The sequence below is a fragment of the Procambarus clarkii genome, chromosome 59 (assembly GCF_040958095.1).
Source record: "Procambarus clarkii isolate CNS0578487 chromosome 59, FALCON_Pclarkii_2.0, whole genome shotgun sequence".
NCBI classification, from domain to species: domain Eukaryota; kingdom Metazoa; phylum Arthropoda; class Malacostraca; order Decapoda; family Cambaridae; genus Procambarus; species Procambarus clarkii.
The window spans coordinates 21,624,899-21,643,435 of NC_091208.1; the positions used below are offsets into that span (position 1 = coordinate 21,624,899).

An 18,537-nucleotide genomic window follows, 5' to 3' on the forward strand; every position below is an offset into this window, starting at 1 on the left:
CTTTCTTCTTCTTGTTATGGCTTATCAATATTGGTTCAGAAAAGATCCCTCTACCTTGGAGATGAGAAAGTCACACTTGTTTAGGATGGCGTCTTCATCGTCCCAGGGAAGTAGAATACACCATTGTCTAAGGGAGCAACAGAGTAGTCTATGCTCAGAAAAGTTAATTTTATAAATACAAACAAGAAGTTGACTAACCTGCACTCACTCCAGGGATCCCATGGTGACCAGTTACCATCCACAGGGCATGGGTGAGGACGACAAGGGCGAGTGTGAGCCTCGTCACCTTGACAGAGAGAACCTCCATGGCGTGGCGCAGGAGTGTTACACACCCTTCTCCTCTCCTGTTGTCCAGTACCACATGACACACTGCATGTTGCCCAGGGACCCCAGGAACCCCACATTCCTGATACTACAAAATAAATAAAACTGATACAGAATAAATATAAAGTGTTAAACATTTCATCAACCATAATACCATGTTTGTATTCATATTTATTACTGGTTGAAGAGAGCACAAAATACCTATAAAAGCCCTTTGTAAAAAATCATTCACAAATAATCTAAATTCTTATTATTGTGCTTCTATACATCCTTATTATTGTTAATGTATTCAATACAACTGAAATATATACTTTTATCTGCAAAGTAAAGTTTATGACAGTACAGTACAGGTAAGTTGATGGTGCATACCTTTAATAAAGAGGTCAGCCTTTGCCAAGTCCTCACCAAGATCGTTATAAGCCTGGCATATGACATGACCCTCATCCTCCATCTGGGCTGCTATCAGCTAAGAACACAAATATTAACCAATTAAGGAAGGAATATTGCCATTTCATAATTTCAGTGGTTAAATACATTTTAGTAAAACAATCCATTACTGTTCAAGATTAACAAGTGTTTTCATAAGAGCAAAGTAGCACAACAATAAATGAGCTGTACATAACAGTTAGTCACTAGTATTCTTATACATTTTAGTTTATGGTAATGTATTCAAACTCTAGAGGGGTATTTCCAAATCTTGTATTTATGATACATAAATCTTGTAGGTGATAAATTACCTGCAGAGAGCCGTTGGTTAGTTGGAGGAAGCGAGAGTGTAGTTCTCCTGGGCTGACACTCCACTGTATGGTTGGTGGAGGAGAGCCCTCCGCCTCACAGTCAAACACCACCGTTCCACCAACTTCCACCACTGAGGGAGACAAGTTCAACAAGTGCTCCCTGTTTTATTGTTATATTTATTTAATCTATTCCATTAATCTCACTACATACACAGCTATATATAATGGAACAAAATCTCAAAATATAAACAAAAACATAAAAGAAAGACAAATAACATCATTGCAGTTAAAATTAATAATCATTGTATGCTAAGGTATAACAATTTACCATTTTATGAGATACAAGACACAAACAGCAAACGCTGTGAAAACTGACCTGCAGTCATGGGAGTGCGTGTGAGGATGGGAGGTGTGTGAACCACTAGGTGAGCAGTGGCTTCAGCTGCACCGGCATCATTGCTCACCACACACTTGTACTCACCGGCATCAGATGCTTGAGACGAGTCAATGACCTAAACACAACATGAAATATTTATACATCCAACATACTTTGAATAATTTTTCCTAATTGTTTCATGTGATGATGTTAATTCATCTCAAAAAGATATGGAACTACCTAGTACAACATATAATCGAGATCACTAGAATTTTGTTAATAAATTATTGCCAAGGTTTTATTACAAGAACAAATTAAAATGTTAATGGTAATGAAAATTATAACAAACAAACCTGAATAACTAGACCTGAAGAACAACAAATCCTTCAAAGATAGAGAGCATAGAAGAGTCCAATATGATTGCCGAATGTAAGATCAAACCAAATGGGAACTGGAAACTGAACACCAATCTCTGACAGCATGATTTGAAACCAGTGAGAGAATAAGAAAACATTAGCCCAGATGAAAAACTCATTGACTCGGTAGGAACCACGGTAGCCTAAGAAAATAGAAGGCTCGAATACAGTAAATGGGGATGATGGAAAAGCCTTGATAATGGTAACAAAGAAAAGCTCACCCAAAGCCAAATGACAGGTTGAGACCTTATATTGCATGAGATATAAAGCAAAGTGGCAGATGCCAATCCTAAGTAAAGGTGATGCTGCTAAAAAAGAATCTGATGGGCCCAATGTGAGAGAAGAGCCAGAAAGTATATATGAACTGGCAACAAAATAAAAATAAAAAAAAAAAATCAAAGAAGGGAGAATGATGCAGTCAACAAGTGTTTATAACCTGGAAGGAACAGGAAGAAGGGGCTGAATCAAAGGACACCATACAGTAATTCTATGTTAACTAACCAAGGTGAAGGGTGTCTTAAGAAGCAGTCCAGAATGGATCCACATACAGTACAGTATACCAGAAGCTGCCTTAATCACACAAACCCAGAGCATGAACATCCTGTCCCTGACACATTCGTTAGAGGCAAGAAACAGAAGCATATCCAAAGTGTGCCTATAACAACAAAAGTACTGTACTGTCAATGTTAGGCCATGCAAGAAGTGGCAAATCCAATCACTAACCACAGTCTAGCCATATTGTGGACCCACGACAACATGTCAATAAACAAAGTAACCAACTGAGCAAAAACCACCAATTCCAAGAATGTCCCTAAGCACCATGGACACACAATGGGAATGGGAATAGAAATAGGGAATACAGAACAGAGACAAAAGCACATACAAGTTTAAACTATACTATCCAGGAAAAAACAAGCATTGAATGTAATAAAACAACAATTTCTGGGCGAGACCCGGTGACTCCCTGAAAAACACATCTGATAAAGATATGCTGATAAAGTACCAAACTGGGCAAAAAATCATCAGTTTGTGTGTCATCAGATCGTGGAATTCTGTTTTGCCCTACTGGGGACTGTGAGGCAGAACCTAGCAACCCCTCAAAGAGGCACAGAGAGCAGTGGCACTATGAACAATTTTATATAAAATTTGTTCGTGTTTGCCATCACCAAGGGAAGGCACCCAGGAAGTCAGTAAAACAAAACAGGCCACTGCTTGGTTAAAAACCATACTGGAGCCTCAAAACAGTCAAATGAACTCCCCCCAACAAAGTAAACAAATGATAGAAAATTCATGAAACTAGTGAACTTGTGTGTCCCACCTACCCCCCCTCCTTTAGGGGGAGGAAGGAATCAGATCAGGTCATCCGGCTGCTCCACCACAAATTCTTATGATGATGTAAACCTCCCAATGCTCTGGGGGAGGGAGGGTATTAGGGAGCCACCAGGGCTCGCCCAGAAATTTCCGTTGCATTATGTTCAACGTTTGTTTTCTGGGAGGAGCCCCTTGTGGCTCTCTGAAGCCATCTACCAGCTGAGAATGAAAACAGAGCACTTACCAGGAAGGAGGGAGTGCAGATATCAGGACGAGGAAAAGACTAACAGCCTTGACACACGATCCAAACCCACAAAAGATTGCTGAGGACAGGGAACATTCACAAGATACCCGGCCGCCTAGACCCTGTTCGACCGCCAAAACCCCTGCACGCAAATTCTGAATTGCCCAAAGACAACATACCAAAGACTGCAGATAGAGCTGCATATTTTTTGCACATCATGGGCATAAGGGTAGATTGCAGGCTGGCTAGATTTAATGACACTGTGGATGACCCAAGAAATATGAACCCTGGAACAGGGAACCAGGGAAACCGGATCAACCTACAAAGAGTCTACCAAAGCAGAACCAGTGGCATGAAGGTAGCACTGCAAAGGCTTCACTGAATAAAGTCCACAATGCACCCCTAGCAGAACAAACCAAGCATCCCCGACCAAGGGGACCCCTCCAGAAAACCCCCGGCTTCGGGGGGTGTTGTGCAGCTGCACAAGACCCACATCATGGGAGACAACAGGAGAGAAGAAACACCTGTATTACAGTAGACACCTCCTGCCACTCAAGCAAGCCGGAACAACAGAAATTGCCCCAGGCTCTAGGGTAGACATTACCACTTACGAAGATACTTGTCATGATGAGGATAAATGTCCAAATATTTTATCCATAATAACACACAGTATTACCTAAAATCCCAGATAAATACCTTAGATTTGCTGTTTTTAACAGATAATTAACACAGTTATTTGCTCAGGTAAAAAGAACATTACGGTTCAGTTCCTGAACTTACTACCACCTACAGGATGGGTGTAGGGCACATTATCCACTCAATGAATGCAACTCCACAAGAAGGACCATTAATATATATACAATATATTATACTGTAATAGAAATTATGTAATACAGTACTTTTATTAATAATAACAAGAAGCATACCAAGGAGCCATTATCCATTAGATGAACCCTGTCTGAGGAATGGACGGAGTGTCCTTCCTTGATCCAGGTTGTGGCTGGTACGGGATCACCCTCTGCGACACATGTCAGTGTTACTGTGTTGAGCTCTAACACTGTCATTTCCTCAGGGGCATACATGATCACGGGAGGCACTGATGACAAAAAGAATGTCTATTAATAACAATGGTGATTTACCTTTTGTATTTTCAATAGAAAATGAATGTAACTTAAGCAATAGATGATACAAGTTGCATAGTTCTCTGTATCATGAAAAAACTTCATTAATGGGACTCACCTTTGACCCTGATAGCAGCAACGGCCTTTCTGTGTCCAGCATCATTTTCTGCGAGACACGTATATGTTCCTTCATCTGTTTTAGAGGCTCGTTCCACTACAAGCACTGATCGCCCACTTGAAGAAACAGCAACGCCATCTACCTAACAGGTATAAAACACTTTAACTATATACTGTATATGTGTATGTATGTATATATGTATATATATACACACACACAGTAATTACAAATTACTAATTACAAATTAGCTCTAAAATTAAAAGAATTTTACAAATTTTCATTCTCAGTAATCCAGAATTAGTTAAGATTGACTTCATTTATTTCAGAAGCATTTTGGCTGTAGACCAGAGTAACCAACCACCACCACAAACATTGTAGACAATCTACCACCGTCACAAATACCATAGACAACCCACCGCCATAGCAAATACTACAGTTTCATTAGAGAATCAGCACTTAAAACATTGGAAAAATATTTTAGTTCTCGTTTTTCCCCTCAAAATTCAGGATGACAGTCATTTTTCAGGCAACAGATTTTTTGTCTTGTTTCGGTCCCAAGGGGCATGGAAAGTGTGTGGTTGTCTATAATTGCAACACTGACAACATTATATTATCTAACATTTTAAATACATCTGTATGCATCTTAATTATACTGCAATATAATACTGTACGTATAAGTGGAACCAATTTTTGCTTACTGATTCAGTTTTTACTGGACAAATATTTGAGTAAAACTTGTTAATTTTATACGTGATTATTATAATACACTATACCAAATTTATATATGAAGATGTAATACCATACAAACTACAGTATCAGTAACTTGTCACAATGATAAATGTCATACCATATACTAGTACTGTACTTCACAAGATAAGTTCAAAGAAAATACTATACACCAAAGCAGCACCGTTGTGTACTCATGGTGGTATCTCACCTGTGTGCCATTTAGGAGCCACTGAATGGTAGGCCTTGGAACACCCACAGCTTCGCATTCCAACTCAAACCTGCAAACAAACTAAAAACTTTAAATAATAATATTATACTCTATATATATATTGTGTATACTGGCAGTAGGTTTTCCTTTATACATGTTTCATTGAATATGACTGATATATTCTGTACTGATTATTTTCTTGAGGAATGAGTAGCTTGCCTATCACCACGTGTGACTTGATTGGTGCGAGGAAGGACAACAAGGCGAGGGGGAACCTGAACCAAGACCTCCACTTCACGGTATAGGCGGCCTGCAGCATTCATCACTAAACAGGTGTACAACCCCGAGTCAGATGTCTGCAGGAATATGAAAACACAGCATTACAATAAAAGAATTTAAGATTCCTGTCTCCATATTTTTATATTACAGTGCAACTTGACTGTACAAAATGTAGATGGAGAATGAATAGCATGAGAATGAGTGTGTGCTGGGAAGACGGGACACCATGATCATAGCTCTCATCCTGTAACTACACTTAGGTAATTACATACACAGGCTGCCTCGTGGTAGTAGGGCCATCATAAGGGAACACAAAAGAAAGTTAACCAAAAAATATAAAAGGTAATTTCTTCAGAGTACTAGCTTAAGTAAAGTTACAGAATGAGAGCTACTCTCATGGAGTACCATCTTCTCAGTACCTTTGTTATATCATTCTTTAAAACTACTGGTGGTTTTGCTTTACCTGTGCTGCAGTTATGACGAGTTCCCCATTGGTGGCAAATGTGAGCCTGGGCATCTCTGACAGGATACGTCCCTCTTTTAACCAGGTTGTGCGGGAAGGAGGGTAACCTGATGCTGTACAACCAAGCACCAAGTTCTCCCCACGTTGCACAGACACTGTCTCCGACAGTTCTTCCATCACCATTGGTGGAGCTGTTCACGCATTGCATACATTACTTAAAATGATGGCGAGTTTATAAAATATGTATTGCAGATCTTTCCCTTTATAGCAGATTTACAGACTGAACAACAGTATAGATAAACTTGAGATATAAAGTACTATATGTATATATACACACACGCACACACAATATATATATGTATGTAGACAGACAAGAAAATGTATCTTTAAATAACAATAATATTTAAGATACTTACAGTGAACAACAAGGTTGAGCTGCCCCGTGGTACGGCCAGCTGGGTTGTGAGCTGTGCACTCATAGCGTCCCATGTCCTCAACTGCTACTGGCATGATCACCAGATCTGTGCCAGAAATCTGTATGCCCAATGATAAATTAAATTTTACTCAGACTGCTTGTAGCTTTTACAAAAAACATTTTGAATGAATTTCTACTGTATGTAAGTGACTTTGTGGAAGTGAATATGTATTCAAGTAGGAACTGTAGATGCACATGCTGAATGAGATAATACATATCACATAGTGCATTTTTTGTATTTCATTGTTATTTAACCATGATTGAGACCTATCATGGTTATGAGTATACTTTCATGCTGTGCATCAATTTCAGGATAACAACACTAATAATTATTAATTACAGAGTGAATAGTGGTAGCATGGTCCGTGTGTCAGCTACCCATGTTACATGTGAGAACTGTTATAATTGCTCTATGTTCTTGGTGCAGGTCACTTAAAGAGCCTCAAGTGTTGTACAAATGACAATCATTTGTCATAAATCAACCCTACAAATATATGGCCTTCCTCGGCAGTGCCTTTCCATCAACAATTAATGATGGCTTTGGACACTTCCCCCCCCCCCCCTCACAATCTGCAGAAATGTACTACAACTGAATTTGCACTTTGGAGAATTAAAAACTTTAAACTTTGAAGAGTGCTCTATTTTACTGAGGGTCAGCTGTATGATTAATTCAATGTTCAATCCTGGTTGAAGAGCAGTATTGAATATACAATATTTAATTAATGGTGGCATGAATACATATACATGCATGCATGCATGCATACATACACGCATACATACACACATACATACATATATATATATATATATATATATATATATATATATATATATATATATTATAGTGATAGTATTCATTACTAGGATAAATGTAATTACACTCAATACACTACAGTGAAAGACACTCTTTTATGGGTCCCTGAGTCCAAGTGTGCAGCCCCATTATAATTTGAGACCATTGTTGAGTGAGAAATGCAACAATGAACTTGGAAAGTTTTCTCATAGTCAAAGTCTGTGTCAGAGGCTCTCATATCATCAGATTGAAAGACATGGACACTACTTCGGAAGTAGCATTGTCTTGGTAGCACAAGAAAATTGACTTCAATATACTATGTCAATCTGTTATTAACTATTTTTTCCAGCATCTTGCAAAAAATTTATATGTGCAAAGATGACAATGTGGTGGTTGAGAGGGGGAGTGATTGGCCTAAGTGTAGAAGGAAATCATTATGTGCAAAATGACTGTAGAGATATGCTAAATGCATAAGAAATAAAGTGAAGAGCAAGAGAGCTCTCATAATGAAGCAAAATGTTGAGATCTTTTAATAATTTAAAAGTTCATATTTAATGTGCAACCCTTAATAGGAGTTAATTGTTAAATGTCAAGATTTTTGTTTCTTGCAAAATTTGGTTCTATTTTCTCATTTCACTTAGGCACAAACAAAGAGCAGTAAATAGACAATTAAGATGTGACCTGCACACGTGGGTCTTCAGGTGTGATGGGTTGGTGGGCTAGGTCTGGTCGTGTCCAAGTAACAGTTGGCAAAGGTTGACCTGTCACTTCACATGTGAGCATCACTTCTTGACCAGCTACTGTTACCACCTCCTCTGCAGATGGCACCACTGAAGGAGGTTCTGAAATGTTAATGAAAGCAAGCACTGTACTGACCTAGTAGAGACAAGGACACCGGGCATCTAAATCTATCTCATGACCTATCAAGGGCAGGGACCTTGTCCTACCCCTTCATAGAAATGGGGAAGCCGAGTGTCATAAATTTTTGCAAAATCATCTCAAGATTTTTCAAAGAAAATTTCATTTGGTAGAAATGAGATAAATATGAGGTATATTGTGCCTATGTTGCAACTATGATAATTTCTGACAGTTATGCCTAATTTTATCTCCCCCACTACCTGGGCTGGCCTGGAGGGTGAATCACACTACAGATGGCCACTGACTATAGGATTTCATAATTAAAATACAGTACATTCATATTACATGAATAACTTATCTATTTTATTTAATAAGGCAGAATTTCCTTAGTTAATATTATTAGTGAAAGGCAAACATGTATTGGCAAACATGAAGTGAAGAATGGCTAACTGACCAGAAAGCAGAGAAAAGAGCAAATACAAATGCAGACATGCATGCAAATTGACTGATAGACAAAATCACAATGACATCTACCAAGCTTACCATGGACAATGAGATCAGTGTGGTCATGAGCAGAGCCAGCAGGACTGCGCCCAGTGCACACGTAGGTGGCAGCAAGTGCGGGGGTCACTCTCGGTAGATGGAGGGACCCATTCCCTCTCAACTGAAATTCTATTGCAGAGAGAATCCAACAAGTCATGCCATTACAAACGTGTTAAAATATTTCTAAGTCTGTGGAAATGACAATAAGTCAATTATTAATTAATTTGAGTAATGAGCAGGTAATAAGAACATTGATTCAAAATTGAGCACTATCAAATAGAGAAAGGAAGTTGCAGGAGAATGGACAATTTAGCACTCTTGGATGCTATACACATTCATTATTATAGAACAACAATTTAATGTCTAATTATAGAATTTGATGCAAACAAAATTAATAAACTACAGTGGAATCAAAGGAAGGACACAAGTTTTGTGTTGGCCAAAGCTGAAGGAAACTGATCTGGTGCTCTCACTGTATTCTCAGTAACTGAGTATGCAGGAAACATTTCAAACTCTTGAAGAATACACTCTTAACATTTCATGATGAATAATCATCATTACCATCATCCCATTTTCTCACTTTTATAGGGTGGGGGAAGCATTTCCCTACCTCTTTTGTAACATAATAAAAGTAGGATCCCTCGATTGTTTCAAGCACAGGTTAGACATATATATGAATGAGACTGGGTGAATATAAATAGTAACTGCCTCATGTGGGCCAATAGGCCTCCCGCAGTTACCTTCATTCTTATGTTCTTATTTGGTTAGAAAAGAGAGAGCAGCAAAATAGAATTTAAATATCTTCATTATGATACTGACTATTTTTTATATACTGTATAAGCCAAACAAACTGAACACAGAAAATTAAGGGCTGATGTAGCTGTTCGTGTATTTAAAAATAATGTGTATAAGAGTAATAGGTGCATTCAACATTACAAGCATTGTATCCAGAACATATTAAAATACATTAACTATTAGCTTGTTTTTCTTCAACTTACCTGGCCCTTCAATAACAATTTGATGTCCTTTAAGCCATGTTAGAGTTGGAGGAGGTGATCCTTGTGCATGACAGTGTAGAGTGACAGCTTCACCATTTACTGCCACCACCTTCTTCTGCTCCACTTGTACTGAAGGAGGAGCTGCATGGGGACACCAGTCAAAACAATCATAATATGATTTGCCCCAAAATTATACTGCTATTTAAATAAAGGTAATTTTTACTTTATAGTAGAAACAATCTCCATCTCCAATAAAGTAAACTTTCAACTTAGAGTTCCTCTACATCCTTGTAAACACTTTGTATTCTGTTTAACAACAGTAATTTATTGACCATATCAATGGATTACTCGAGTAAAAACTTCGATAGATTTAGATTTTGTTTGTTGGTATCATTTACAAAAAGCTAGAAATATAATAAATATATTATATTTTCAATAAATAAAAATGATTTCTTACTGAACATGAAGACACTGAGCTTTCGTGCACTTTATAGGTAATAAGGTATAGTAAGTCTTACTAAGGACAGAAAGTGTCAGGGTATGGTTGGCTCTGCCTGCTTCATTGTCAGCGATACATGTGTAGCTGCCAGCATGATCAGGGCGGACTGGGAAATGCTGTAGTGCTCCTGATGGCAAAAGATTCTCAGCTATGGCTGCTGGAGCTCCTTTAAAGTACCAACTGATCTGTTCCCAAGCAAATATAAAATGCATTTAATCACCATTTTCACCACTTAATCGCAAGGAAAATGTACCAAAAGCCGTTATGCAGGCAATGTTCAAATTAAGCAATTTATATACATAATAGTTACTGGTAAGTTGAAATCATGAAATGACTGAACAATATAGAATATTAATGATTTGTGTAAGAGTGGTCTGAACTACAAGATTTTTATTCCACGTTTTTCATATATACAGCAAAATGTTAGAAGGGTGATGATCAACTTATTGTATGCACCTTAGGCTGTGGGTGACCATAAAAGCTACACATGAGGGTAACAACCTCTCCAGACACAGCCACTATCTCTTCAGGAGCCTCTTTCAGTTGTGGCGCCTCTAATCAGAAAAAAATAAAAAATATAGCCTTTAGTTTAATAGTTTGTATGATTATAATAGGCCCTGCAACAGTATTTATATAAAACTATTGTACTGTATACCTAAAAGGCTTTTGTCATAATTTCAATTTCCTTGCCTAAAATATTATCATCAAAATGTTGAAAAGTGGATATAAAGGCATTTATTAGACTAGTGGTTTACTCACGAAGAACCTGGATGCGGTAGTCTCGGGTGTGGTTACCAGCGAGGTTTGAAGCCAAACAAGTATAGTGACCACCATCAACCCGATCCACATACTCAATCAAAAGGGTCCGTCCACCCCAAGACACACTCACACGATCGTTTACACGTATACCGACATCATCCTATTTAGAGTAATATTACAAAAGCTGTCAGCAATATAATAACACTAAAGATAATACAGTTATGGTGAAGATAAAGGAAATATAAAAACATTCACTAAAAATACCTTGATAACAAAATTCATCCAGTGATAAAAAGCACAAAAACAAAAGGCAAATGTATACCCCACCTTGAACCATGAGATAATAGGCTCAGGATGGCCAGATGCAACACAGTGTAGAGAAGCTGATGCTCCTTCTATGACGGTTACTATCTCTTCATCGTCACTGCCGGTGATGAACGGTGCCTCTGTCAGTGGGGAGCAAACAAATATTATTGTAATTGTATTAAATTTTATAACAATGGTAAAAGTACAGTGGATACTATTAGGTCTTCTAGTACTTCCATTTTATATAACATACAGACCCTAACGAGATATTATTTTGCAAAATCATGGATAATACATTTTGCCGGGGATAAGCAGCCTGTGTATACTGTATATGTTAGGCTTATATCGAGATCCCTTCAGGGTTAAACTAGAGTACAAATCCTCCCAAGGATGCAACCCCACAACAAGTTGACTAACTCCTGAGTACCTATCTACTGCTGGGTTAACAGAGGCATTAGGTGATAGGAAATGTGCCCAACCATTTCTGTCCCACCCGGGGTTTGAACCCGGAATTCTGAACTGAGTCAAGAACAAACCCAACTGTACTAATGGGACCCTTTAATGTGTGAGGAACAGTTTTACAGGCAATCTGTTTGAATGTTACAGAACCAATCATATAAATTTACCTTTGTCTACCCTAGATTGACTAGAGAAGACCTATCTAGTCATCTGAGTGGATACAAAAGGATATCTGCTCATCACAGTCTACCTGTCTTGCCTCAATTGCTGACCCATTAATTCGTCCAATCTGGACTAAACAATCATCATTATAGGTCTTTACAGAACAATTTACCAGTTTTGCTTAATTATTCAGGAATAATAACTATCCAGCTAAAGACTATGTGCAGTTTAGATCATCTTTGGAATTTCACAAAATTATCATTTTTCCACTATAATACTGATATATACTAATTTTTCCAAACATAAAATTTTGTTTTATTTATCAGAGTATTTGTCCATCAATTGAACAGACAATTAGTCCTCTGTTGCATCAGAATTACTTTAATAGAAGCAACAAGCATGATAAAACAGAGTACGCCGTACCTGTAACCTGGAGTGTGAATCGTCTAGCTGCTTGGCCAACAGAGTTAACAGCACTACACTGGTACTCCCCAGCCAGGTCCACTGACACACTGTCCACCACGCACAACATAACATGGTTAAATAAGTAATACATGAGTTAACAAGTAATCACAGAGTAAAATTTGAGACAATTATTTTTTAGTAGAAAAAATTTGTACTTTTATTTCCTGAATACAGTTATTTAGGTAACAAATATACAGTTACACAACATTTAAACGACCCAATGCAACCTTGAGGTTACCTTGAGGTGCTTCCGGGGTTTAGCGTCCCCGCGGCCCGGTCGCTGGGGACGCTATGTCGCAATGTGACAATTATAATAATTTTCTATTACATGTATAATTATTACAATTTTATCACTAGATTTTAAGAAAAGCCTTTGCAAAAATAGAGAATATTGTAAAATATCATGTGGAGATACAGTAATTAGGAATTTAAGCTGTAATGAAAGCTCAGTACAGTAACAGATTTGAACGTCAAATAAAGGGATTATGCAAGGATAAGGAAACTAAAAGAAAAGTTCAGGAGTAGGAAAATAATGTATTAAATATAGCTTTCAAAGAAGTTAAATACTGTACATGAATGTTTCCAGGATGACTTTTACAACTCTGCCTGGCCAAATGTCCTCTGTTCTAGCTTCATAGGCCTCCCAGTCTATTGCTTTGAAGTTGAAGTCACCAAGTACCAACAACACTCATTTATCTTTATCGGCTCTTACTATAATCTCTCTTATGACCATTATGAGGCCCTCTTATTTGTGCTCTATTATTTGTGATAATTACGATTGTGGCCCAAAATTAGCAAAAATAACAGACTGGTAAGGGGGTCTGAAATGCATCATTCCATTCCAGTAAAGAGTAATATAAACAGGTACAGTATTTTCAAAATAGTAATACCACAGGAAACTTACCTTTTTATAATAAGTTTGCTATTATTTATAAGAACATTGTCATCTGGAATTAACTCTTGGGTGTCATAAGTCCAGGTGGTGTCAGGTTGGGGATAGCCACTTACTTCACACTCTAACATTAGTTGCTGCCCACTCACTGCTGTGATGGTCAAGTCCTCCTGCCCAGAAACTTTTGGGGGGACTGTAAAAAAAAAAAAAAGGAAGAGTAGCAGCAAAAATAAACTAATAGAACTGCAGTTTAAAGGATGATGAAAAATCTAAACAAAATGTATAGTATTACAAAAGTTAAATGGTACGGTATATGAATTTAAAGAGAATGCGATTTGTAATTCAAGAAAAGAAATTCAAAGAATTTATAGCAATAAACAAATATGCTTCTAACGTATAATAAGATCTGATGATAAGTACTGTACATTGGCCATATTCCAATGGCATTTCTAAAAAAAAAAAAAAGTACAGTATGTACTGTACAGAAGAACTGTGTTACTCGAACAACTCCCAACTTGAACAATTCGGCACAGTTGCAGACGCTCAAATCCAAGATGGCAACCGGCAAGAGGAAAAAAACAACAGAGCTGGATGGTGGCTTTAATGAGGACAGTATTAGTATCAGCAGTTTGCACAACAAATTGGCAAAATTAGAGATTATTGTAAACTATCACGAATCTGAGAGTCATTATTGAAAACTTGATCAGCAAAGTATCAGCTTTTGAGGTGCAAATAAATATATTATGCATGGACAAGAATTACTGGAAAGCCAAAAGTAAAGCCCTGGAGGAGGAAAATAAAGTGCTAAAAACAGCTTTTTGAAGAAGTTAAATCAAATCCAAACAGGAGTGAAAACAATAGGTTAGGCAAGGAATTCCAACAAGAAAAAGAACTCTTGTCATGGCATATGGAGGAAGTTACACAGGAAATAAAACAGTACAAGAGGGATATGCAACTTACCTATACACAAGTGGCCAGAGAGAAAGAAATAACAGAAGAAGGGGTAAAGCAAGCCAGACTCTGTAGCAGTCAGAAAAGCAGACATTAGACTGGAAGTCAGACAGGAACTGGCATCAAACCGAAAGCTGGTGCAAAACACAGTTGATGGAAGTCCAAAATAATTTTTTGTTGCAAAGAGAAGGAGATTGCATAAAGGTCAGAAAGTGCCACAGAAGAAGTGAAAGTAGTATTGTAGACAAAATTCCTGTAGTCAACCAATGTCTGTGACAACAGGAGAACTGGCAGGTACGAAAAAGGGAAAGATCAACCCCTTGAGGCTCACCCTAAATGAAAGGGAATTATCAAGGGAAAGCGCCAAGCCATTACGACTATATAGCACACCCTAAATGGAACTAAACAGATGGAGGAAGTACTTAGGAATGTTACAAACTTACAAAGGGATGAGGGGAGTTATGGTCAATAAGATGAGATCTTTCAAAGGAAAACAGAGAGAAACTGAAAATGAACCTTGTTGAAGCAAAACCTCTAAACGAGAGCATGAACAAAGAAGAAATCAATTTTTTTTTTCAACAAGGTGATAGGGGTAGGCAAGCCAGTGAACTGGTATCGGAACAGATCGGCTCACGAACTGCCTTTTGGAATCAATTAAGTTTGAGTACCAAGGCTCCACTGTAATTCCTCAATATAAAGAGAGCCCCAAATCAATGATATCAGTAAAACAATATTATGAATGAGGGAAAATTCTCAAATCCTGAACTTCAATAGACACTCATATTTCTACTTTCTTCATTGAATGAAAAAATGTGATGGGTCTAATGCTATAAAAACATAGCTAGTGCTGCTTCATCCACTTTTAAGTTATGCACACAAACATTACAGTCTTGACAAAGAGAAATAGTTTTACATGGTGTATTAACATTAGGTTGTTGAAGGTGTGGGAGCAAGATGTGTTCACACGAGACATATGACATACCCAACACCTGGAGATGGAAGGTCTCCTCCTTGACGCCTGCCAGGTTGGTTGCCAAGCACATATAGTCACCATCATCGCCTTCCTATTTCCCAGATAACCATAACAGAAAATACAATTATTTTGTTATATTAGATAGGGAGGGGAAAGAACAAATATATATGCCTTAATACTCTTACATGCACATTACTCATTCCTAAAGTAAAAAAAAAAAATCCTATTTGCAATTAGAAATACTGTTCTGTCAAAGACATAGCTGTACTACATCTTATTTATCTAATTTTGTTAAGAAAATGATATTTGTAATTTGCCCTACTCAACTGTTGCCTAAAGCAAGAGCCACTCTGTCTAATGGGCAGGAATGGTAACAGTGAGAGGATATCAATCTACCACTGGCACTACAGCAAACTTTTCAAGAGTGCCCTGAAGGGTTATTTTGGTGTTAAGTAGCACTGTAGAAATCTCAGTTCAGCTTAGCATGTCCTCCAAAAGGTCACTATTTAGCCCATATGAAACCACAAACTTCTCAAGTATGAGGTTTCACTCCAAAATCGTGATGTTTCTCTTGCATCAATATGACCTAACAAGAATGTCTGAAAAGATAACTTGTTGTTCTGGAGCAAAATTATAACTACATCCTATCTGTACCAGATCCTGCCCATGGGACCAGCAGGACCTTACCTAATGGAGCAGCAAGTGTTCTGCTTAGATACTAGCATTTCAAATAAATGCACTCAAAGCCTGATTTATTCAGTGTTAATAAATTTGCTGGAGTAAATACTGATATATTACTGGACATGCACAGGAAAGTGCAGCATAATTAAAGAATTGGCCAAACCTGTACTGCAGTTATGATGAGGACATGATTTTTTTCTAGAAGCTGCAAATGGGCGCTGGGTTTTACAGGGCTGGACCCTCGGTACCAATTCACCTGAATCATGAGGTTAAATTTGTATACATATTAAATAAATTTAAGGAAATTCATATATTTAAAGAAATGTAAGAAAATATCTTCATCTGTTTTTTGTATTCCTGGTGTGATCTCCTAAGGCTTGCCAGCACCAGTGCTATCACTCGGGGAGTAACAGAGAGGACGCTCCCCAGAAATGGACAAGTAATGGTGGGCATGCGAGGCATATCAAAAGTTTATACCTAATGCCCTTTTACATTGTTTAACTATTTGGGGCTATAAATATTTTGTTTCTTACGTAAATGTGAACAATTGTAAAGCTACAGTGTAGTGCTGTACAAAGAAGAGAACAATAATTTAAAAATGTTTATTCAACAAATGTTGACAGAAGTGTAATTTGAGTGCAAAACCATCAAATGGTTACTTAGTAGGTACACTATTTGTATATTTATATATCATATAAAGCTTCCCTCGTTTGAGAGGCACAATATTTAACATCTTTATCTGTCAATATTTTGCAGAAATTATGGTTAATAATAATTTATGACTATTTTAGGATTGCATCGAGACACGTCAGAACACAAACCTAAATATTCCATATGATACACCAAGGCACTGGCTGAGCACCAAGGCGCTAAATTTGGCACAATAAAAAACCTGGCACACGTGTTTAGCTCTGACCATGTCAAATATCCAGTGCTAAACTAGATACATATGTATTATACAATTTAGAAGGATTATGCTCTGCAAAAGAAGCATTTTTATCTTTTCACAGTCATCGTAAGCCTATCAACCAAGTTATGTTTTCCCTCAACTTTGATTTCAATATTTGAAGAAGACAAAAATGTGCAGTTTTCTTGAACTTCAATTAATTAATTTAATTTTCCACAGTTATGCACTCTAAGTGGCAATTTTTACATTTGTATTAACCTTTTCAGTAAACAAATGCTGAAAAGTCTCTCCTTGAACACTGATTAAGATGTTTCTCATACTATCTGTTTTTATTGTCTTAATGTCAATGAGACTTAAGAGTTAGAAAAATCTAAATAAAGCAGTAAGATTACTATGATAATAAGTAAACATTGCAATACAGAAATAATGCTAAAGTGCCTACCTCTGGTGGAGGATCTCCGGTGGCATCACACTCAAACACTACTGGCTCCCCCACAGCTGCCTCGTACACTTTCACATCCTCTTCATTGCCTATATCTGGAGGCACTGTATAGTGCCCACATTAAAAGGCCAACATTTCAAGAATATTAATAATAATTGTAAAATATGCCCCTTAGAATAAAATTCATTAATTTGTACATCTTTTCCCCTTTAAATTTTGAATTATTAATTTTTTAAAACTACTGTAAACATACATAGTATTAAGTCTATATTATCATCAACATACTGCAGAGTACATAAAAATTATGCAGCCTATATACTAAATTCATGAGTAAAAATCAATTCAAGCCACTTTGTTTCTACGATTAATAAGACGAGTTACTTCCTTGGCTAACATCCCTTTTAAATTTCAGATATTTGTATATTTTGTATAGAGCCATTTTTAAAAGAATTCCAAAATGGACTTTCAAATAAAAACTATTTAAAATATTTATCATTCAAAACATATGGCAGCTGAAGTGTTAAGATAAATTTCCACTAACCCAAGGCATCGATTCTGAAAGTTCTTTTAGTTAAACCAGCTTCATTAGTAACTTCACATGTGTATAGCCCCTCATCGTCTTTCATTACTGTTGGCAGAGTTAATCGTGAACCATCAGCAGACATCTCATACGAAGATGTTGTATTATTTCTTCTCCACTTGCGCCAGTCAAAGTTAGCAGTGTCACTTTTTGCCGTTATGTTGAACAGAGGGTCGAGGCCTAGCTCAGAGTCATAATTTACATATTCCAAGTAATTGTAGTAATCTACATCTGCCCGATTACCCATTTTAAATGAACCTGGGGTATTCTGTAGAGTTGGACTATTGTTCTCAAGGTGGTGTCCACCCTGTAAACATACAATTAAATTATTGAATACCATAAATCTCCATAATGACCTCTTTCACAGTACATGACCTGTAGGGTAAAACTAATGACTACTTATATTACAATTATTAAGGGTTTTATTCCAATAAATTAAATTAAATGTAGCAAACAGTTAAAAGTTAA

At 37.2% G+C, this 18,537-nt stretch overlaps 1 protein-coding gene across 5 annotated transcripts in view; it reads right to left on the reverse strand.

Moving 5' to 3' along the window:
• Positions 1-18,537, reverse strand: part of LOC123768192 (hemicentin-1) — a 119,578-nt gene that overhangs the window by 29,741 nt on the left and 71,300 nt on the right. For all 5 annotated transcript variants that reach the window (XM_069306959.1, XM_045758602.2, XM_045758601.2 and 2 more), the window contains 23 exons: positions 18,031-18,376; positions 17,490-17,593; positions 16,304-16,396; positions 15,469-15,550; positions 13,548-13,728; positions 12,602-12,690; positions 11,579-11,697; positions 11,252-11,411; positions 10,949-11,046; positions 10,512-10,677; positions 9,994-10,134; positions 8,996-9,124; positions 8,276-8,436; positions 6,743-6,860; positions 6,327-6,517; positions 5,804-5,940; positions 5,585-5,654; positions 4,648-4,789; positions 4,335-4,504; positions 1,438-1,573; positions 1,062-1,192; positions 694-790; positions 199-412 (listed from right to left, as the gene is read on the reverse strand). In XM_069306959.1, coding sequence (XP_069163060.1) covers positions 199-412; positions 694-790; positions 1,062-1,192; positions 1,438-1,573; positions 4,335-4,504; positions 4,648-4,789; positions 5,585-5,654; positions 5,804-5,940; positions 6,327-6,517; positions 6,743-6,860; positions 8,276-8,436; positions 8,996-9,124; positions 9,994-10,134; positions 10,512-10,677; positions 10,949-11,046; positions 11,252-11,411; positions 11,579-11,697; positions 12,602-12,690; positions 13,548-13,728; positions 15,469-15,550; positions 16,304-16,396; positions 17,490-17,593; positions 18,031-18,376 — 3,275 coding nt within the window. The remainder of the gene's footprint in view (positions 1-198; positions 413-693; positions 791-1,061; positions 1,193-1,437; positions 1,574-4,334; positions 4,505-4,647; positions 4,790-5,584; positions 5,655-5,803; positions 5,941-6,326; positions 6,518-6,742; positions 6,861-8,275; positions 8,437-8,995; positions 9,125-9,993; positions 10,135-10,511; positions 10,678-10,948; positions 11,047-11,251; positions 11,412-11,578; positions 11,698-12,601; positions 12,691-13,547; positions 13,729-15,468; positions 15,551-16,303; positions 16,397-17,489; positions 17,594-18,030; positions 18,377-18,537) is intronic.